This window comes from Aotus nancymaae, unplaced genomic scaffold, assembly GCF_030222135.1.
Source record: "Aotus nancymaae isolate 86718 unplaced genomic scaffold, 86718_ANA_hifiasm-v0.15.2.pri h1tg000015l_0, whole genome shotgun sequence".
NCBI classification, from domain to species: Eukaryota; Metazoa; Chordata; class Mammalia; order Primates; family Aotidae; genus Aotus; species Aotus nancymaae.
In genome coordinates, this window is record NW_026988426.1 from 10,415,632 (window position 1) to 10,439,517 (window position 23,886).

General features: G+C 42.4%; 1 protein-coding gene and 1 pseudogene across 3 annotated transcripts in view; one reads left to right on the plus strand and one right to left on the minus strand.

The window, feature by feature from the left end:
* The window catches only part of ATP10B (ATPase phospholipid transporting 10B (putative)), a 295,336-nt gene that overhangs the window by 52,318 nt on the left and 219,132 nt on the right, over positions 1 to 23,886 (minus strand). For 2 of the 3 annotated variants that reach the window (XM_064376502.1, XM_064376503.1), the window contains 6 exons: positions 21,093 to 21,220; positions 19,258 to 19,510; positions 14,928 to 15,166; positions 4,704 to 4,895; positions 2,685 to 3,288; positions 221 to 330 (listed from right to left, as the gene is read on the minus strand). In XM_064376502.1, coding sequence (XP_064232572.1) covers positions 221 to 330; positions 2,685 to 3,288; positions 4,704 to 4,895; positions 14,928 to 15,166; positions 19,258 to 19,510; positions 21,093 to 21,220 — 1,526 coding nt within the window. Of the gene's footprint in view, positions 1 to 220; positions 331 to 2,684; positions 3,289 to 4,703; positions 4,896 to 14,927; positions 15,167 to 19,034; positions 19,511 to 21,092; positions 21,221 to 23,886 lie in introns of those variants that run through there. The other variant, XM_064376504.1, reaches the window with a different exon arrangement.
* LOC135275114 (small nucleolar RNA U3) lies at positions 15,868 to 15,962 on the plus strand (annotated as a pseudogene).

The following is a 23,886-nucleotide window of genomic DNA, read 5'->3' on the forward strand; positions in this document are numbered from 1 at the left end:
GGTCATGGCAAAGCCACACTGATATGGGACCTAACTCTTCAGATTTTGGCTTCAGCAAAATCGTCAGTGTCTTTGGTTTTTGTGGTGAGTCAGAACAGCTAATCTTAAAAATGTTAAAACAACCACCTCTAAGGGTCTTTTATAAAGAAAAAGAAGCAGGGTCAAGGCCATTCAGCTATTTAATGATACTGAAAGCATGCTTGGAGGAATTTGTTCTTACCTTCTTGGCAATGCATAGAGTGCGCAAGCCATCTCTTGCATACAAGTCTAGATGTTTTTGGGTCCGGACTCGGATTTTTCTCAGCTTCTTTTCTACATCAATGTCAGGCACTGTCAAATAACCATTGTCGCCCATGAGGCCACGTACAAATGCTCAGGGATCCCCATCCCCAACACCCTGGAATCTTCTTTAGTAGACTACAAATGCTTTAGAGAAGGAATCCCTTATAGCCCACCTTAGAAACACAAAGGAGCTCTCCTGACTGTCAGGCTGCCCTGGAAGATAATGCAGGGAGTCCTTAAATTGTCTGCTTTCTACATCTTCTCATCAAAAGCCTGGCTGAGTAGAGTGCTATTTAAGGAAGGTAGGTGGTATAAGGTACTGTTCTCAAACACCTGTTTGCATGAGAACCACCTTAATAATAATAGAGATTCTCAAGTCCAGTAAAAGCCCAGCTGAATCAGGAGACTAGAAGTCTGAATCTTTATTGTTACCTAAAGTGTTTTTAGTTTTTCCCTGTATGGCTAACTGACTCTGGAAACTGTTCTCTAAGTCTGTTTATCATCTTCCCTATCTTTTCCTTGAGGTCTTATGTCAAGTTAGGTCCCAAGACATCTACAAGCCTGGATCTCATTAGCTAAGTTCTTCGCCACATTTGTTTTGCTGAGCTAGGCTTTCTTTCAATGCAAGAAATAGTTTTAGAGAAAACTTTTTTTTTTTTTGCATTTCCAATGAAACTAGTGTGAAAAATATGTGTGTTGCTCAAAGTCCCCTTTGTGAAGTTCTACATAAGTTTCTGTCAGAGGTAATTTGTCTTTTTCTCTCAAAATTCCAGTCCCTTTATCTAATTCTATAATAAGAATTTTTCAGCCAAGGTTGGCTGGTGTGGAGAGGGACTGATGCCACCACCACTTCCTTTTTCTAAGCTGCCACAGACATCACTTATCAATTGTTTGTAACGCTGAGCTTAGGCTTCAGAATCCTTCTTTACCAGGGCTGGATTGAGACTTTAAGAGGTCCTAAGAATGAACAGAATTTGTACACCTCACCCATCCTTGTATTAATGCAAAATTAAAAATATAATTCTTAACAACAAGTTAAGTATAATGAAGTCCAACAAAACTCCAATTTTCCCATGATACTACTCCAAGGCTGTTTTTATATAAAACTTGTTCCAAAGATTATTTTCTAATTTTTCAGGTGTTCCTGATGCTTTAAGCATAGTCTTCATTTGTGTATTGTCTGATTCAGCACGATTTACAATATTTTATTTTTGAAGACACCAGCTCCTGAGATGAAACCTTTTTGTGTTTTACTTGCAAGCCTTGGAGTTTACCTTTTTGCTTAGGCTGCTAGGAACCTCAGCATCAAATTGAACATTTAAACACCATGAATATTATTAAACCTGGGGTTATTTTCTCCCTCCTTTCAAAGTTTTGCTTCTCAATTCTTACAGTAACATTGTGTATGTCTTTTATTGAAAGCATCTCTAATCCATTTTGCAATCAGGTGAGGAGCAAATAAAGAGACATCTCCAGGGCAGCTTGAATGGCTGCTGCCGAGGCTCCCTTGACTCAGAAGTACTGGATTCATTTGTCTGCCAGAGTCTGGGGATAAAGAGAACTAATTAGCTCCCTTCCCATTCTAAAAACTAATCAATCCCCTAAACCTCTTGGCCCTGATCCATAGCTGATAATGTAGGAGGCACAGGGCTGCCTGGGCAATTCTGAAGCTTGGCTGGAATCTACTATCCTGGGAGAATCATAGCCTCATAACTGTCTTCTCCTTGTTAGCAATCAGGAAGCGGCTGCACACTAATTCATGCTGTTCCAAAATTGGACACTGATATGTTGGGACATTGGAACATTTTTCTGGCTCAGTGCAAGTTTATGAAAATCCATCTGGGGGAGGCTGGGGAAAAGGATAATAAAGAGGAACACCTGAGGCTTCCCAGAGTGCACCAAGCCCAGTGCAGAATTCTGGCAGTATGAAACATGCTTTGACCTGGAATTCAGGATACCTGGGTCTGGGATTTAACACTAGTTAACCATGTTGCCTCTTGTAAGTCACTTTTCTTTCTGGATTGAGTTGCTTTTCTCCAAAATGAAGAGTTAGGACCACAGTGTGTTTCATGGTAAGATAATGGATGCTCTATTGCAAAAGACTGTGTGTGGATAATCCATGTTTAAATGAGCTTGGAAAACTGGGATGAAGTTAAAGATGTTGATTTGCTACAAGACTGTACAGTCTTTATGCTAGTGAACGCTGTGATTCCCTAAGTCAAGGAGATGTAAAATGCAGCATGCTTTAAGGATATTTGAGGAAAGCATCTTGTGAGTCTGTATTCCAGTTGGGACCTGCTCTACCAGGTGACACTACAACTTGAGCTTCTTATTGCCATTCCACACTGTTTCTTAAACTATGGAGCTCTCTGTGCCTGGAACCCTGGCAAGGTGGGACTCACCACAGGCTGGGTCTTCCAGCAGGTCCATGATGACCGAGTCAGCACCCTTGGTGTAGACGATGATCTCACCAGTCAGTGGGTGCCTCACAACTACAGACATTCTCTTCCTGACAGAGTCAAATCCCAGGGTGCAGAGGAGGCTAAAGGTGAGGCAGGTGCCTTGGGGCAGGCGCACAGTCACCTGCTCAGGTGTCCGGGACACTAGCGTGAAGCTGTAGGCATGAGCAGCGTGCACCAGGGCGGCCTCATCAGGGCTCTCAGCCTCGTAACAGAACTCGGGACTGGCCAGGCCTGGGTCAGGAGCCTCCAGCACCTCCTCCAAGGAAGTGCCCGACCCAGACTCCAGGATGTCACCCTGGTCCCATGTGCTGCTCCTGTAGAAACCATCATCAGTGGAGTCACCTCCACTGCACACAGATGCATCGTCTCTCTCATCTGAGTCCGTGGTGGCCACGTTGGCCCCCAAACTCTCCCCCAGATCTGTGTCAGAGGGCGCAGTGGACGAGAATGACTGGCTGAGGCTCGATAGCTTCAACTTCTGGAAGAGCTGCTGAATTTTCTCCAGGGACGTTCCCAGAGCCTTGCTTGAGGGTTTGATGGTAACCTTGTGGCCAAAGGAGGAAAGTGGAACGTTACTCTTGGTGTTAGAAATAATACTAAGTTGTCTTATGCAGAATATGAAAGTACTTTTGCAATAAGTGAGGCCAGATGTTTCCCTCCAGCCCTGACCTTCTGAGCATTGACAATGGTCATTTTCCACTATCTTTTGATTATCCGACTCTCAGTGTGGACAAATGAAGGGAAAGGAGATGAGAATCAGACACTCATAGTAAGGTTCACATTTCCTGAACTCTCACCGTAAAGGCTTCTGCTTTATCTTTGAGTGCAGTATCTCGTTTATCCTCCCAATAATGCTATCATCATCCCAACTTATGGCTGAGGACATTGAGGTACAAAGATTCTACATAAATTGGCCATGATCACCCAGTGTATAGGCAGTAAAGATGGAACTCAAACCTGGATCTGCCTGACTCCAGAGGCTGGGCTCTTGAGCCACCTGCCAGCTGAAGCTCCCACATTAACTTGAAATTTGGGAGTTGTATACTGTCCTTCGCCACATGCCACTTCTTCCCCTCTTAAAAATAGAATTAATTTTTAAGATAAAGCTTTCTGCCTCCTAAAACTTCCTGAAGACTTCTGATAACTTGCTAACTTTTCAGTGGTGAAGTGATTTTCAGGGTGGTTTAGAATCTAGGCATAATGAAGGGAGGTTGTGGTTTAGCGCCTAAATGAACATCTTGTCTTGGTTTCATAGTTGCAAGCTGTACCACCTAATTATTCTCATCAGTGACTCACAAGGGAGCTTGGCTAAGAGTCTATGGAAGATTGAAGGCAAATCCACCATCAGTAGATTTCAGAGTATAACTTTACATACATGACCATCCTGCTGCATTATTTCCATGGGAAGAGCATCACACACATTATTAATTGTTTTTAATCCATTTATAAAAACAGAGCAGTACAGCACAAAATGACTAGAAACTATTGTGGAATCGTGCAGATGGTTCTGCCGTGTATGAGCCATATGTCCTTCATTACCTTACTTGAGTTTTCTGAGCCACCATTTCTTCACCTGTTAAATCCAAGATCCTGCCTCACAGAGTTGTTGGGTTGAGAGGATTAAATGATAATACAGGTAAAGTGTTGGGCATGGAGGCTGGCATATAGCCAAGAGCTCAGTAATCACTTATAATGTCTATCCTGCAGACACATAGACAGACAAAGTTTGAAAGCTATACAAAAGCTTATATATATCTTTTTCCATTTTATTTAAAAATGAGGAAACAGACCCAGAGAAGGTAAGAGATCTGTTCTAGCTCTCACTGTAATGAAATGGTGACACTGTTGCTAGGACCCAAATTTCATGTCTCCCTGATCAGAACTTCTCCCCTCGCCCCTACTCTGCCTTCTACTTCTCTACCTCCTCTCCCTCTTCCCCCAGCCATCGCTGGTCCTTACCCTCTGCCTGGGCTCAGTGGTTGTGGACACCATGACAGAGTTGCAGATGGTTAAGGCAAGGAAGAAATCGGCAATGGAGGAGGTGGTGGAGAGGGAAGGCTTGGCAGGTCTGCTGTCTGTCAAGGTCTCCAGCCACAGGGCAGCATCTCGAACCTTGGTCAGTAGGTTTTTATCTGGAGTCACATCTTTTTCCTGGAAGAGAAAGGACAGAATGAGAGTCTTTTCTTGGAAGAAAGCCCACTCCAGAAGATTTTTCACGTGCCTGGGGAAAGGATAATGCAGCTTCACTGTGGTCTTGCATCCAGCATGCTTCTCTCTCCAACAGGTCTGGTCATTGCCAATTTTTATTTGATTCCTTCCTGCCTCTCAGTGCCACATGACCATCTATTACCAGGTGCTGGCAGTTTTTCCCTCTCAGTGTCTCCCCACCATGTATTCCTCATTTCTGTTGCTTCCAGCCATGCTGAGACCCTCTAACCCTCAATCCTGGATTTCTATACCAGCCTCTAAACTAATGTTGTTGCCTCTCACCCTTTTTCCCCCTAATCCTTCCTATGTATCACACGCACAGTCTTCCTAAAACTCCATTTTCCTCCTGGTATTCCTGACTTCAAAAAACCTTCAGGAGATATCCATTGTTAGTGTGATCAATTATTTGGCATCTAGGTTCTTTCTCAGTTTGCATTTTCAGTGTTTATACCTACACTTCTCCACATGGACCCTCAGCTCAGTCTGGTGGTCTGTTTGTTGCCTTTTGGATGTATACTCCTCCTGTATGCCTCTGATCACACTTTGCTTGAAAAACCCTTTTCTATCTACCAAAATCCTACCTAGACTTTAATAACCATGGAAAGTTCCACTTGTCCATGAGATCCTATGTTGCTCACAATGAATCCTCTTTCTACTGAACCACAATAGCAGGTTCTTAATTCAGAGTGTCCACAGGAGTCAGGCATGTAAAGTGAATGAGGAAAATGGACCAAGATAGAGATGAGGACATTATGGGGTGGTAGGAGCTATGAGACCTGGCAAGTCCTACCCCTGTCTAAATGGTAGCTACTGCTCTGCTGACTGAAATGCTCCAATACTGGTCTAGTTTGCCAAATCTCTTTATTTTTCAAGATAAAGCAAAGATGATGCATGGCCTGTTTTTTTTCTTTTCTTCCTATTTTTCTTTTTTTAGAAGAAAAGAGAAGAAGGGCTGGATCTGACTCATGGATTTCCAATTTTTCACATATTTGTAGAAGTTACCACTTGAACCATCTATTTGGAATTCACTACATATTGACATATATTTTATTTGTTGGTTTATTTATTTTCTCTTGCTCTGGCTCATTTATTTTACCCCAGGGATCTGATGTCAGAGAAGCTTCTCCCAAGCAGTGAGCTCTTAAACAACCAGAGCAGAGGTGGTGGTGGCAATGGTAGCAATGGTGTGTGGCTCTGTCTACCTCCCTGCTGGCTTCTTGCTTTGGCCTGTATTTTAAATTCATGTTTAATCTCTCTAGAGATAAGTTAAGAGCCTCAAAGATAGAGAGTTGAGTTTTCCATGAGACTGTATTTCCTAGAGCTCTAACTACAGCTTTTTTGAAGCAGAAGCTCAATAAATGCCAGCTCTCAATGGTTAGATATGACAAAAGCCATTTTGCACAAGGCTTTCACATAAGAACATTCCTATTAGTGTTCAGAGTTCACAGCTAAATCATAGTTTAGAAGAGAGTCAATGGCTAAGAAAGATAGACTGAGAGAATCTTGATTAATTTGTGCAGGGTGAAGACTGAGGGTCAATGAGCTTTACCCAACTTAAGAGTTTAAAAAAATCCCATGGGAAAAGAGGCCTCAGACTGTTTTCTGACTACCAAATGCAATGACTCCCAGAGGTCTGATTCTGTCTTCCCTAGGGCTGCTGGCACAGGTGAGAGCCAGAGAGGAGGAAACTCAGACATACCCCACAAGAATGGAGCACACACTCTTCAAGACTGCCAGCCTTCTTTCTGAGTGCTCTCCAAGAGTCAACACTCACACTCCAACTTGTTCATACCATCTCAAGATGACAACTTCCAGAAAAAAAGTCTGCTTATCTGAAGAAAGAGTGCTAATAAAACTCAATCAGATCTTCATTTCCTTCCATTGCCCTGAAAACAATTGTGAACCATCCATACTATGTGGCATCATTATTTCCAGAAAACCTGAGAAGGGCACACACATATTATCCATGCTCTCTGCCTTTGACTCCAGTCTTCCTAGTAGGAGCTCACATTTGTGAAGCTCTTCCTACCTTCCCAACCATGTCATTTATATAACCTCATCAGATTCTCATCGTCCCAAGCTGAGAAAAAATGAATCCTGACTTAATTAAAACGCATAGGGACAGCTAATTTGACCAAAGTCACCTAGTGAGTTAGTGTAAAGCCAGAATCAGAGCTCACACCCTGAACTGCTAGTCTAAGGTTTTCATTTCTGTGATCACAGTAAAGTAGCTATGTTCTCTTATTAATATTTCTCTGCAAACTTCTAAAACCAGATTCCAGGGACCATCCAGTGTTTGCCATCAAGTCACCAATACCACTCAAGGAACTCCAAACCCATTTCTCAACATAGTAATGACAGCTCCTACTCACGTGGTGTTTCTTATGTTCTGGTACATCCATGGTCTCATTACATCCCTGCAGTAACATTATCTGTTTAGTACCATTATCCTCCCAATTACCTCTGTATTTCAGATGAGGAGACTGATGCCCAAGGAAGTTGATTGTCTTGCCCAAGGTCACACAGTAAGTGCAATGAATTCCTTCAGTTGATTTCAGTTAGTCTGACTCTAGAATTCATAATCTTAACACCCATATCAGGCAAGATCCTGCACGTGAAGGATGCTTGACACCCAGTGTCAAGTCTGGCATCTCAAACAAAATAGATGCATTTGTATAGCTAATCCTAAGGCTCAGCAGATAGTCTATAGGAGTAATAAAAGAGATCATGGAAAGTTTCTTTTTTCAGAAAATAGGCTTCTTTTTTGGGGGTAGGGCACATGAATAAGATGACGCTGTTAAATCTTACCACCACAGGTACTTAAAGTTGAGGAACAAACTTGGAGCTGTCAAAGCTAAATCCTCTATTTTCCTGATGCCAAAATTGAGTGTCAGAGAGGAGGAAACTGTTTGAGATCATACATTGATTTAGGGTCAGAACTAGGACAGTTTTCACACCACCTGACTCCCGTCCTCTTACAGCACACTGCTTTCCTCCAAGCTATGCATTATATATTTCTGAATGCTGATACAGTTAAAATGTTTCAAGTTATTTATTCCATATTTATTTACCCTCTGTTCTATAAGTGCTATGAGGGTAGAGACTGTATCTGATGTGTCTCTTGTGCCTGGTGGATTGCAAGCACGTAAAACATTTGTTAACTGACTCCTTTCTAGGATGCCATGATACCTCCCACTGATTAACTCCTGCTGTCTCGTCATTAAAACTATTCTTTAATATATTTCCATCGAATCTTGTAGCAATGAATTAAAACAAAAGCCTTCTCTGCAAAAGGCCCTGGCTCATCCTGCAGGTGCTTGAAACAGATGTCAGCTAACCTTTATCCAGTCACCACAAACTTGTTCCCACAGAGCAAGGCTCTTCACGGCTCCTTTTGCTCCAGCCCACTGGTTTCCCATATGGTCCATTAACATTTGGAAACTTGGCACTTAGAGCACTTAGAAAGAAAGCAGTGTCCTCACCCACTGCTGGCCATTGTCCAGACTATTTCTCTGAAGAAAAAGAAATATAAATTTGTGGGGCCATCAGTTTTTTACATAAGAACCGTGTGGCAGGCAGACACTCAAATAGTTGGATTTCCTTCCATTGTAGAACACCTAAAATGCATACAAACCCTCTTTGAGGAAGGTGATTTTTGAGCTCAAACAATATCCTCAAGGGTCCTATTATTATCATTAGAGTACACTTATTGAGAATGCATAGCAAAGTCAGGCACTGGGCTAAGTGCTCTCATGTCTATTATCTAATCATCCTAAGAGCATTGATATAGTTAGTATCATTCCACTTTAATTATGAAGCAAATGAAGCTCATTGATGTTAAGTAACTTATCCCAGGTCACAAAATTGCAAATAATGTGCTGGGACTTAAATTTGGTACTGCCTGATGCCAAAGCCTTATTGCTTTAACACTATGCCAACATTTCTCAAGCTTTCATATGTACACATGTCAACTGGGTATCTCATTAAAATGAGATTCTAATTCAGCAGCTCTGAGTGGGGACTGAGCATTGGTAATTCTGACAAACTTCCAGGTGGTGGTCATGCTGCTGGGCCGAGGATCACAGTTTGAGTAGCAAGGGTCTATGTTACATGGCAACCCTGTTGTTTCCATTCCTTTCTGACTGGGGTGTGTTCCCACAATGAAGGCTGGGAAAAGTAGGCCAAACTCTACTCTGCTATTTTTCTTTCAGTATAATAATAACTCACTCAAGTTCAGATGGGTGACTATCACAGGTTGGGTACAGTAGTTTGTTGCTACAGGAATTCACAATAGGAAATAAACAGGAACCCTCGTGCCTGAGCTTGAAAGAAAATCCTTCATGGCATAGTTCCTCTTACATCTCCATTTCCTCCTTCTCTCCCTGGATTGCACCTTTCAGTCCGGTTACTCCCAAGAACCACAATTCTCCATCCTGCTTATACAGATTGCCTCCTCCCACAACCTGCGCTCCTCACCACCCCTCCCCACTAGATGGTATCTTTATTCCTCTGGTTAACCTTTACTCTTGTTTCAAAATTCAGCCCAGGTGCCAACCTTTCCAGGAAGCTTCCTTGATGCACCAGAATAATAGAGCTTCACCTCTTTTAAGCTCCTATAGCACCTCTGCGCCCACATATCCCAGCCCAGAAAGCATTGTCCTGTAGTCACTGTTGCTCCTTTTGTCCCTTTTTTGGGCTGTAAGCTCCTGAAAGCAGGAGCAATGTCCTATGAGACTCTATGTCCCCAGTGTCTAGGACAGTATATGCCACAGAGCAGATGCTTACTCAATATTTGTTGACTGACCCAATACATGATAGGCTTTTCTAAAGAAATGTAGACAGTGGCAGAGGAGGGAGGAAGCAGACCCTTCTGTTTGTTGTTGGTGAGTGTCTCAACTGGTACAATGTCTTGGGAAGAATCAACTAAAATAAAAAGGCACATACTGGCCAATTTAGCAATTATGCTCTAAGAATACTGTAGAGAAACTAAACACATGTATAAACAGATGATGGCTCAACTATCCAATGAATTCTAGCAGTCATTAAAAAAAAAGATGAGGTAGTTCTCTATTGAATGTCTACCTGTTTGTCTACACACAGGAAATATTCTTTAAAATTCATTAGGTTAAAGAAAGAAGCACAGTCCAAAACAGTGGGTATGGTATGCTTCCACTTGCAGTGAAAGATGTGCTCTTGTGTATGCCATACTTGTATGTTTCTGTACACTTTTGGGAGGGACACATAGCAGCTGGTAATCATGGTTGTGCCTGAGGTGGTGGGAAGAGAGGATGGAGGGACACTTACTTTCCACCATCAGCCTTTGGCTCCTTTTGATTACGTAACCCTGTGGGCTATAACTATTATGGAAAGATTTTCCTGGTTGCTGGGGAGCTGGAGGCTAACATTGTTTAGGGCAGTGATGTTTTTATCCTGTCTAAGGCTGTGGCCCTGATGACATTTGGTTTGAATCAAGAACTGGGAAAATCAAATGTTAGTAAATGCTCACTTAAATAGGAACACATGAATTGTTAGGGTAAATTTTTCCCAAATGGGGCATAAGCCCAAAGAAAAAAACTCCGTGGTGAGGAAAGAAGGGAGTTTTCCAGATCTTGCCAGTTTCTACCTCTTGTGAACAGTGTCACTGCGGCTGGGTCCCCCCACCCCAGTTTGGGACACTGGAGGACAAAGGGAATACAGATAGGCTTCACTGCTCCCTGCCCTGTGTGATCACATCACTTCCAGAAAGATTCTGTGTACTTGGCTAATTAAATCAGGACTCTTATCTAACCTTACAGTGGGAGTGTGTGTATGTGGGCTGTCCCACCAATTCAGAGCAGACTGGGAGTGCTGCATAAATCTTTTCCAAAGAAAGAAAGGCAGACCAAGATTAGTGAAAGGAGGCAGAGGTCCAATGACACCTCCTTCGCTCCTCTCTGTTGCGTTCTCTTCAGATGGGTGGGGTTGGGGGGGATGTCCACAGAGGAAAGCAGCGGGGAAGATTGGAGGAATCTAACTGGCCCCAGTACAAATTTTATGATTAGGAAGATATTCTTTGGTCTGATGGTGCTGAAAAACATTTTGCAAGTGGCATTTTTAAACAAAGACTCTGCTCAAATCTTGGCTGCGTACAGACAAGAAAGAAAAAAAAGCCACTTCATTTTCCATCTGCCAGTACTATTAAACATTGGCTTGGGACTCGACTCATCATTTTAATAAGTATATTACCCCCATCTTAAAGCCACAGATTTTATTGCAGGCAATTAGGTGGCAATCACTGATGGTTTCTTGTTTTTTCATAGTAAAAGAAAAAAAAACCCCAGCTTCTGTTGTTGCTGTTTTTGTTGACTCTTGTTTTATTTTTGGTTTAGAGCAAAGGGCTAAGGAAACTAACAACTGGCTTGTTTAGAAGGTGGTAGAATGCTCCCTGGGGGTTTCAGAGGCAAATTTTGACCGAGTTCACTAAGGAAATGTAAAGAACTGGTGGTTCCAAGAGATGATCAGACCAGATTGGGTGCCAGATGGGCAGGTGCAGGAAGGCACAGAAGGCAGGTGGAAGGGAACAAGTGCAGAGAGTCTGCCAGGAATGGTTGGGGGTGGGCACCGAGACAGCCACCTGGAGCTGCTGCAGGAGCTCTCTAGGGACAACTTCAAGGATCTGACACCAGCCAGAGGTATTTGATGGGTTAGCACAAGAGTCCTTGAAGACTGCATACTTCACTCCCTTCAGCAAATGCCTCCCAAGCTGTAGAAAGTGCCAATTTGAAGCCAAGTGAAGACTCTTTCCTGGTAGGTGATGGTCTGCTTATGGAGGGTCTCCATCTTGGCTGCTCCCTAGATTCATCAGAAATTAAACTATAAATGCTCAGGACTCACCCTAGACCAAATACACCAGGATCGCAGGGGAGAGAATCCAACAACTGTATTTTATGAAAACTCCCCATTTTCTCTTCATGACATTCAGATATGTGAACATTTGTTCAAGGCAGACAGTTTTCCTTTAGAAAGATCATTTAAAACTTCCATTAGGTATCTGTCTGCTTAGAACACACAATTTTAAGAAATAAATCTTCAGGCTGGGCACAGTGACTCACGTCTGTAATCCCAGCACTTTGGGAGGCTGAAGCGGGTGGATCACATGAGGTCAGGAGTTCAAGACCAGCCTGGCCAACATGGTGAAACCCCATATCTACTAAAAATACCAAAAATTAGCCAGGCGTAGTGGCAGGCACCTGTAATCCCAACTACTCAGGAGGCTGAGACAGGAGAATCGCTTGAACCAGGGAGGTGGAGGTTGCAGTGAGCCAAGATCTCACCATTGCACTCCAGCTTAGGCAACACGAGCAAAACTATGTCTCAATAAATAAATAAATAAGAAGTAAGTAAATAAATAAAGTAAATCCTTAAAATAAACTCACAAGCCAGAACAATTATCCTCATTTTAACAATGGGTAAGTTGAGGCTTCCGTTTCAGTAAGCTGACAAAAGTCTCAGAGCTAGTACATGGTGCAGCTTAGATGAAAACCTGAGACACTGGACCCCACATGTGCCTAATTCATAGCTAGAAGTGATCTTGCAGGTCAGCAAAACATTATGTTATTTGATCTTTAGAACAGCTTGGTGAGAATTGTAAGTAAAGTATTTTCAGATGGTAAAAGAGACATAGAAGGAGGTTTAACTTGTTGCTTAAGGTTACCTAGCAAGCCAGTAGCAGAACTAAAACCAGAACCTCCATTACCTAACTCTTAGCCCAGTGCCCTTCCTCAAAACTACTCAAAGATACAATTGTTCCATTAACCCCAGATTTTCAAGTGACCTGACTGCATGAGTATACTTAGCTGTTCATAAAAAGAACATATCACCATCTTCCCTTGCCCAGGCAACAGGAATTGGGACTTAACCCATGTGTCAAGTTCCTTATTGCTCTTGAATGAACTTAGACAGAACTTGCCTTTGGGACTGCTAGCCACGGTAGGATGATGACATCCAGGATCTGGAGATAGCTCTGGGGTTGACGTGTCCCTCTCACTGACCATCGGCTAAAAGCCCTGCATCAAAGTTTTACTGCCTGGTCCAGGAATGCAGTTTTTCTGGGCTGTGGAGACTTGTCAGGCTGAACTAGGGCCAGTGAACTGATGTGACCCAACTGAGATCCACAAAGGAAAGCTTCCTTTTTCTCCCTCTCACGTTCTGGGGGAGACATTCTCAGGCACGTGGTATACCTGTGGTACCTAGAACTTGAAGGTGCCAAAGATGCATACAGTCTGTGCCTAATGAGAATTCACTAAGGTCATTTTATGAATATTTAAGAAAAGAGCTTGGAGAAGTGCATTACATTCATGGGGGAAGAATTAAGAAGGATATAGTAATATGTACACCTTGTCGTTATCTCTCTTGGGAAAATCAAAAATGAGAAAAAAAGTACAAAAATCTTCCTGAAGACATCTATGGATCATTTCACTTGTGTATTCATGAAGGTCATATGTCTTAACACACTGTTATTGTCTTATCCTTGCTAATGTTGCATTTCTGTGCATGACAATAACCCAAAAGAGGGAACTCAACTTTGTACTCACCCAAAGTTAGATGAGTAATGACCCAGAACACAGGCTCACAGTGTTTCTTCTTTGTCTCAGTCAGAAAACACAGTCTTTGGTTATGAATACCAAGTAGAAATATGGAAAATGATTTTGATATCATGTTAGGTTAAAAAAAATCCCAGCATCTACGATTGATATGTACCATGATTGCAAAAAATGTTAAATATATGTAGTTAGTGTGTGTGTGTGTGTGTGTATTCATGGAGGAAATAAAAGACTGGAAAAAAATTGACCAAAAAGATTTTTATAATCTAATTTTCCAGTAAAGGGATAGTAGCCCTTTAGGTCCCATCTGTTAATATGTGTGTCTTGTTCAAGATTTCTGGGGCTCCCTGTGGCCTCTTCTGTAAGTGCAGAGGTTCCAGATGATGTGTTTTTATGTTCCCTGGAGAAAGTGTGTGCAAAGGAAAGAGGAATAGGACAGTAATCAGAAGCCCTGGTCTGGCCTTGACTTCTAAGGAATGCTGTGCAGTCTCTGAGGGTGGGAACATGGTTTTCTTTACTTGCTGCCTGGATGTTTGCTGATGGCTGTTCTAGTGGATCAAATGTAAAAGGACCGTATGCAGAAAGCCCGAGATCAAAGCCAGAAACGAGCAATGCCCATAAGGGCCAAAGGGAATTAGGCAGTTAGCCTAAGGGAAAGAAATGGCCTGGGTAATCTTGACATAGATATTATTTGCTTCATAACTATTTAAAACTTATTTTTGATCATCACCAAAAAGTATATTCTCCCATTTTTTTTTCAAACACATATGCCTTACAGGTGTATCTTTTGTTTTTCTCCCTTATAGAAACATGAGCATAACAAATATTTCTCATTTCTCCTAAGTGTATAATTTTAAATACACGCCTAATGAATATGTTTTCTCCCCCTCATCCAAACATGCCTAATGGGTCTATTTTCTGCCTCTCATGTTCTGGATGAGAGGAAGAAAGTATACTCATTATGCATGTTTTTAAAATTATACAGTTGCCCCCTACCTCAGTGGTGGGATAAATAGAGAAGGTGGGCAGGGGCTGTGATGAGCTGAAGATGGCATGGCCAGTCTAAGTGTTAGGGACCTCTCGACTCAAGCCAATTGCCATGAGGAAAAGCTGGCTTAGTGTGGAGAATTTTTTATAATTCAGTTTTTAAGAGAGAAGCCAAAAAACCTATATGCTTACATAAAATCTCCTGATTTCTAAACATTGAACATCTCAAATGAACAGGAATTGTCTATGCCAGCAAGACACACATGTGGGCTATATACAAAAGCAAGAGCACCATTTTGAAAGCTCTTCAGGGTTTGCACAATCTTTTCTTTTTCACATTCCAAAGCCCTCTCCCATCTCTTCCCACAGAACACTTGCTGTTAAAAAGGGAAATTCAGGGACTTACTATGGAGCTGCTGAAGGCCACAGGAGGCTGTGAGCTTTCACGGTTCCCCATAGACCTTTGCCGGTAGTGGCCCTGGATGGGCACCCGGGCACTCTGGCTCCTCCTCAAAGGCTGAGCACCTTTTTGGCCTCTCATAGTTGCTGTATCCTGGGCCCATCTGGCTGGGAAGGACAGGCATCGGTACTGGGTCCACTCTTCACCATCTGAGTCCAGCTCCTTTGGGGTCTCCAGTCGCTTAGCTGCAAGAAAGGACTCCTGTTATTGCACTAGTTGTACCTTCGCTGGACCATGTTGGGGAGAGACTAGATTTCGGGGTGGGGCAAGAGCATGGGAAAGGCCTTGGCTACTCTGGAAAATTGGCATCTGGGCTGCCAAGACTAGAGAAAGAAGGGTACAACTGAGTCCCACAGATTCAAACCTTAGTGGACCACCTACTAGTCATGTGACTTTGAACTTTGACATAACCTGTCACTTTACTTCCTCAGGGTTTTTTTTTTTTAAGTTTTTAATTCATAGGGATGCTCTGAAGATTTAATGATATAATGTGTTAAAATGACTAGCATGTTCTAAGTACTGGTAATGTAGCTCTTATTATTATTACAAAGAGATCAGATGCTCCCACGTAAATAGTCCACAATCACCATGGCAAAGGGGATAAGGCTGCTTATAATATCCTCTCCACCTTTCTCTTTCTCCATCCCTCCCACTCAAAAGACTGAATGCTGCTCTCTTAAGAGTCTCCTTTCGTAGAAACTGTGTGTGTGGGTGGGGGAGGCAGGCAAAGTTGGGGAGATCATGGCTGAAGGAATCAGGTCAGTTTTATGAGTCATATTCAGTCCATGAAAGATAATGGTCCAGGCCTTTTATAGCCCTATCTCCTAAATCAAAACTTTGCTCAGTGACAATCTAAGAGATCTGTTAGAATAGAAGGCATTTTCTGAAGACTATACTTTCAGGGATTATTTCTATAGTTTGTTACTAGAGAAGTTTCTCTGAATGTGTAGAGCACCGTGATAAAGGGGATATCACCACAGATTCCACAGAAATTCAAACCATCATCGGAGATTATTACAAACAACTCTATGCACATAAACTAGAAAACCTGGAGGAAATGGATAAATTCCTGGACAGTTGCCTCCTCCCAAGCCTAAACCAGGAAGAAGTCGAAACCTTGAATAGACCAATAACAAGGTCTGAAGTGGAGGCAGCAATTAAGAGCCTACCATCCAAAAAAAGCCCAGGTCCAGATGGGTTCACAGCCGAATTCTACCAGACATACAAAGAGGAACTGGTACCATTCCTTCTGAAACTATTCCAAATAATCCAAAAAGAGAGAATCCTTCCCAAATCATTTTATGAGATCAACATCATCCTAATACCAAAACCCGTCAGAGACTCAACAAGAAAAGAAAACTACAGGCCAATATCCATGATGAACATAGATGCAAAAATCTTCAATAAAATACTGGCAAGCCGATTGCAACAGCACATCAAAAAGCTTATCCACCATGATCAAGTAGGATTCATCCCGGGGATGCAAGGCTGGTTCAATATATGCAAGTCTATAAATGTAATTCACCACATAAACAGAACCAAAGACAAAAACCACATGATTATCTCAATTGATGCAGAGAAGGCCTTCGACAAAATTCAACAGCCATTTATGCTAAAAACCCTCAATAAACTAGGTATCGATGGAATGTATCTCAAAATAATAAAAGCTATTTACGACAAACCAACAGCCAATATCATACTGAATGGGCAAAAACTGGAAGCATTCCCTTTGAAATCTGGCACTAGACAAGGATGACCTCTCTCACCACTCCTATTCAATATAGTACTGGAAGTTCTATCCAGAGCAATCAGGCAAGAAAAAGAAATAAAGGGTATTCAATTAGGAAAGGAGGAAGTCAAATTGTCTCTATTTGCAGACGACATGATTGTATATCTAGAAGACCCCATCATCTCAGCCCAAAATCTCCTGAAACTGATAAGCAACTTCAGCAAAGTCTCAGGATACAAAATCAATGTGCAAAAATCACAAGCATTCCTATACACCAATAACAGACTTAAAGAGAGCCAAATCAAGAACAAACTCCCATTCACAATTACTACAAAGAGAATAAAATACCTAGGAATACAACTAACAAGGAATGTAAAGGACCTCTTCAAGGAGAACTACAAACCACTGCTCAACGAAATAAGAGAGGACACAAACAGATGGAGAAACATTCCATGTTCATGGTTAGGAAGAATCAATATCGTGAAATTGGTCATACTGCCCAAAGTAATTTACAGATTCAACGCTATCCCCATCAAGCTACCAATGACCTTCTTCACAGAACTGGAAAAAACCGCCTTAAACTTCATATGGAACCAAAAGAGAGCCCGCATAGCTAAGTCAATTCTAAGCAAAAAGAACAAAGCGGGAGGCATCACACTACTGGACTTCAAACTATACTACAAGGCTACAGTAATCAAAACAGCATGGTACTTGTACCAAAACAGAGATATAAACCAATGGAACAGAACAGAAGCCTCCGAGGCACCACAACATATCTACAACCACCTGATCTTTGACAAACCTGATAAAAACAAGCAATGGGGAAAGGATTCCCTGTTTAATAAGTGGTGTTGGGAAAACTGGCTAGCCATATGCAGAAAGCAGAGACTGGACCCCTTCCTGACACCTTACATTAAAATTAACTCCAGATGGATTAAAGACTTAAACATAAGACCTAACACCATAAAAACCCTAGAAGGAAACCTAGGCAAAACCATTCAGGACATAGGCGTAGGCAAGGACTTTATGACCAAAACACCAAAAGCATTGGCAACAAAAGCCAAAATAGACAAATGGGACCTAATCAAACTCCACAGCTTCTGCACGGCAAAAGAAACAGTCATTAGAGTGAATCGGCAACCAACAGAATGGGAAAAAATTTTTGCAGCTTACCCATCTGACAAAGGGCTGATATCCAGAATTTACAATGAACTAAAACAGATTTACAAGAAAAAAAGAAACAAGCCCATTCAAAAGTGGGTGAAGGATATGAACAGATACTTTACAAAAGAAGACATACATGAGGCCAACAAGCATATGAAAAAATGCTTATCATCACTGGTCATTAGAGAAATGCAAATCAAAACTACATTGAGATACCATCTCACACCAGTTAGAACGGTGATCATTAAAAAATCTGGAGACAACAGATGCTGGAGAGGATGTGGAGAAATAGGAACACTTTTACACTGTAGGTGGGAGTGTAAATTAGTTCAACCATTGTGGAAGACAGTGTGGCGATTCCTCAAGGACCTAGAAATAGAAATTCCATTTGACCCAGCAATCCCATTACTGGGTATATATCCAAAGGATTATAAATCGTTCTACCATAAGGACACATGCACATGAATGTTCATTGCAGCACAGTTTACGATAGCAAAGACCTGGAACCAACCCAAATGCCCATCGATGATAGACTGGACAGGAAAAATGTGGCACATATACACCATGGAATATTATGCAGCCATCAAAAACGATGAGTTCGCGTCCTTTGTAGGGACATGGATGAACCTGGAAACCATCATTCTCAGCAAACTGACACAAGAACACAAAATCAAACACCGCATGTTCTCACTCATAGATGGGTGTTGAACAATGGGAACACATGGACACAGGGAGGGGAGCACTATACATTGGGGTCTGTTGAGGGGGAGTGGGGTGGACAGTGGGGGGTGGGGAGTTGGGGAGAGATGGCTTGGGGAGAAATGCCACATATAGGTGAGGGGGAGGAAGGCAGCAAATCACACTGCCACGTGTGCACCTATGCAACAATCTTGCATGTTTTTCACATGTACTCCAAAACCTAAAATGCAATTAAAAAACAAACAAAAAAAAAAGAAGGCATTTTCTGGATGTGTTAAATCTGACCATGTGCCTAGACCCAGACCTGCCCTGAGATGTCAGGAAAGTTGGCCTGAAAAATTCCCAAGCCTTGTATGACTGGCACATGATTGGGAAATGTCTCCAATCCATTGCTGACAGATAAAAAATCTTGTAAAGTGCTTTGTCTAGCACCAGACAAAGATCAACTGGAGGGGCACCACATACGGGATAATGTCTAGCCTTTGTGAACAAATGAAAATTTACAAGTAATTGGAACAGCCCTGATTTGTGACAAGGAAGACCACAGGGTTACAGGGAGCAACTTGTGGAAATGCCACACAGCCTCTAAGAGAAACAGGAGAATGTCTTTTATCCCCTCGTTTCTTAGGAGAGCAGGGTATTTCCTTTTAGAAAGAGGGATAGAGCCCTTGGGAGCTCTCGTACCATTTTCTTGGTGAGAATACTCGCTGCCCATGATGGTGCAACGTCGAAACACCATCTTGTTCTCTGTCAGGGTCCCCGTCTTATCAGAGAAGATGTACTGGATCTGGCCCAAGTCCTCCGTGATGTTGAGGGCTCGACATTGAATGGATAAATCAGTCTCTTCGTCATACAGGTCAAGGTCATTGTTCAAGAAGAACACTTGCCCGAGCTTCACCAGCTCGATGGAGACGTACAAAGAGATGGGGATCAGCACCTGCAAAGAGATGAGTTTCTACCATGTCAGAAACCAGGCAGGTTCCCTCCCTTGGGATCTTCACTAGCAGGTAGCAAAGGCATTTAATGGAAAGCTGAGGTCAGCTCACAGGACAGACTGTGAAATTAATGGTCAATGACCTCATGCATCCCTTGGAATTCTTAGGGGAATCTGAAAAACGGATATGTCTTCTTTGACCAGGGATGTATGGTACAAGGTAGGCACTCACCATTGGTTGTCTGTGACTGAGCTGGGAGGGAGTGAGGGAGATTTAGCATCTCTGTTTAGAGTCCCTTGACTCCTGTCAGATTTCTGTGCCACCAAGGGCTGCTGCCAACTTTTATAGGTATTCAGACCTATTGTTAATTTCTCCCCACTGATTCAGTACTTGGCATTTACCAAGTGCTTGCTGTGCATTTGATGCTGTTCTAAGTCCTGGAAGTGAGTTAACAAAACATAATTCCTGGCTTTGAAGAACTCACCTTCCAGTGACAGTGAACAAACAAATAAATATGTATCAGTGGTGGTAAGTCGCATGAGGAAGAATAAAGAAAAGAAAAGGGGGTAGATTGATGGCTGGGTGGGATGTTTGTAAACCACGACCTTTGAACCGAGACATGAGGAAGCCAGGGTGTGAGTTGTGAGGTTATCTGGGGGAGGAGCGTTTCGAGCAGAGGAGAAAGCCAGGCACAGGCCTGGCAGTGGGGGTGGTGTTTGGGGAGTAATAGGGAGCAGGCCTTGCAGGTGAGTGAGGAGGGGAGAGGGCTAGGAGAGGAGGCGAGGGAGGGAGTCAGGGTCCAGATCACTTAGGGCTTTATTAGCCACCGTGAGGACTTTGGATTTCACTTTGAGCGGATATGAAACCATGAGAGGATTCTGTACATAGGAGGGGTATGATTTAATTCACATTTAAAATAGATTACTCTGATAGATGAATGAATGGAAAATGTTCACCAATAAGGGGGCAATGAAACATCCTCCAATACTACAAGAAATGATAGATGGAGCACCACAAAAGTAAAACTACAATTTCTCTCATCTTTTCATAGATTGTATTTTCTTAGAGACCATGAAGATTTTAAAATTCATCTCTTCGTCAATTACTGCCTCACATTTTGTAGGTGCTGTTCTTTTTTCCCTGTCCTATATTAGGCCAGTTCTGTTCTTCTTTTTTTCTCAATGTATCAAATGTTAAACACTAACTTGTGGTTTCTCTCTCTCAATGTTAGGGGCATGAGAGTTTTCTGCAGCTCACTGTATTACCTTCTTTTGTTTCTAGGTCATTAGTGTTTTATCTGTTCTGACAAAGGGACAGGCACATGTGGGTCACTGCTGTTATCTTACTTTTAAATAGAAAAGCCTGATAAATATTTCCCTCCAGCTGTTATCTAGGGTGCAAGGTCCTTAAATCACCCAAAATGTGAATATTTTCAAAGACCCACATGAAAATGATGACCATATCCTCATTCTCCTTCCAGTTTGTACTTTCTTGTGGCTAGCACTTATTTTTCTTTATTTTACAAAGTTGTAGGGGTTTTGGTTACATATCTTATTGGGGCTCTAGCTAGGGAGGGCTTTCTACCTGGAGCAGGATAATCATTGTGAGGAACATGTAGAAGCCCCCAAGGGCATGGGGAAGGAAGCTGCCGTTGGCCTCTGGCACGTCAAAGGGAGGGTGTTCTTCAAAGGTCCCATTCCAGATGCTGTGACCTGAGAGGAGGCGAAACCAGGAATGAGACTGAATCTCCACTAAGTCCTAAAATTGATCAATTACACTAGCCCTTGACGCATTCCTAGAAATGGGTGTGCTTTGGAGGACCCCTCCTTTTTTCATACAACATAGCTCTGTGTGTGTATACGTGTGTATGTATATGTATGTGTTCATTTAGCTCTAAAGTGGTTCCTCATCTGCATTTTAATCCCTTGATAGGCATTAAGTTTGTTTCATAGAGGAAATTGGCATGAGGATTACTTATGTTTTCATTAAGTCTTGTTAAAAAGGAGCTGGAAAGAGAAAAAGAAATACTTTTTCTTTTTTGTTCTGTGGTGCACACTTTTTTGCATGGGTGGGGTACCTTGAGAGACCTCTCCCCTAGTCCCATCTTATCCCATCTAATGCCCATCTACCTATCTATCCTTCCATTCATTCATTTTTCTATCTATTAATCTATCCATGAATCCCTCCATCCACCTACCCATCTACTCACCCATCTATCTATTCATCTATCCATCTCTCTATACACCCATCCATCTTCTCTCCCTCCCTTCCTCCCTCCCTCCCTTCCTTCCATTTTTCTATTTATTCATCCATTCATCCATCCATTCACCCATCTACTCATCCATCTATCTATTCATTCATCCATCAACCCCTCCATCCACCCACCCATCTACCCATCCATCCATCCTTCCATTCATCCATTTTTCTGTCCATTCATCTATCCATTTATCTATCCACCCACCCATCTACTCACCCATCTATCCATCCATCCATTCATCCATCCTTCCATCTATCCATTCCTCCTTCCATTCATCCATTTTTCTATCCATTCATCCACCCATTCACCAATCTACTTACCCATCTATCCATCCATCAGTCCCTCCATCCACCCACCCATCTACTCGTCTATCCTTCCATCCATTTTTCTATCTATTTGTCTATCCATTTATCCATCCATCTACCCATCTACTCATCTATCCATCTATCCTTCCATCTATCCATCCATCCTTTTCTTCCATTTTTCTATCCATTCATCCATCCATCTACCCATCTACTCACCCATCTATCCATCCATCAATCCCTGCATCCACCCACCCATCTACTCATCCATCCATCTATCCATCCATCCATCCTTCTATTCATCCATTTTTCCATCCATTCATCCATCCATCCATATACTCACCCATTTATCTATCTATATATGCATCCACCCACCCACCTACCCATTTACCCATCCATCCATCCATCCCTGTTTACTCATTCATCTTTCTCTCAAACATTGATTAATTCAAGAAGTCAAGAAGTTAGTACTAGTTCTTGTCTTTGTGGAGTTTTCTTCCAAATTAGGGAGCCAGACATAAAAGGACAAATCACATACGGTATGAGAGGTGTAATAGCAGAGCCTGGAATGCTGTGAGAGCCCATAGCAAGCAGCACCAGGTACAGACTGAACTCTGTTTCCTTATCTGCAAAGGAGATAGCAACACCCATTATCTGAGGATTATGTAAGGTGAAGTGCATCCAGCACCTGTTATAGAGTTCACTAAACCTCAGTGTCCTGTCTGTTAAATAGTAATAATACTTTCCCTATAGAGTTATTGTTAGAATAACCTCGTGTTTAAAATGCTCTCAGCTCCAAGAATTATAGAGAATAAAAGGCATAGGGGACGTTGCAATCCCCAAAGATGCTTCCTTGCCCAGGAGGTTGGGCCAAATGCCATCATACCTAGCAGAAGAAAGGAAACTTACAGACACAAAGCTATTTATATGAAGTTAGTATTATAAAGCAGATGACTAAGGACCAAACACATGGCACAGAGTAAGGGCCACTGGCCTTTAGGGGAGTAAGACAAGAGCATGGGAAAGGCCTGAGAAGGCTGCATGGAAGAGGGGGACTTGAGGGGGGGTCCTGGAGCCCCCACAGGTGTTTGGGTGGTCAGAAAGGCCAGGGCAGGGTATACTGGGTGAGGAAAGAAGAGACACCACTTTTACAAAATCAAAGTAAACATGTGGTCAAGAACTGTGGAATAGTGCTAATTTGAGAGATTTCATCTTCTGTAGGGCTGTGCTTTAATTAGGCACCAACACAGTCCTGTGTATGAATTGTTATCTCAGATAGAATAGAATTCTGACCCTCATCCATGATCTTTCTTCATTTCTTTATTGTTTTGGGGAATCTGCCAAGCAGATTCTGGTTTGCCTGTGCCTTATCTCGCCCTGTGACCTTGTAATCATTAACTTTCTCTGGAGATAGTGAGATGATCTCGAATGTCCTTTTCACTCTGCTATGCCCTGAAAAAACTCTGTCCTGCAGCAAAAGCAACAGTTCCTGCAGCATCTTGGGGACACAGAGGTGGCCACATGGGTTGGGGGGAGGGTGGGGGTGAGACAATGGCTTGTTTCCTTGCTTCCCTTCCCCAGGTGCTCTCCTTACAGCTGTGAGCCAGCCTCAAGCGAAGTGCTATTAGACACACCTGAGAACTCCAGGCCACCCACAAGACTCAATCCCATCATCATCACTGTAGTGGCACGCATCTATTCATCTATCTATCCATCTATCCACACAGTCTCTCTGAGCCCCCAGGAAGTGCTCAGCTTTTCAGATACTATGTTTCTAACAACAGCAACGGGTACGATTTCTGACTAAGGCAAGTAAACA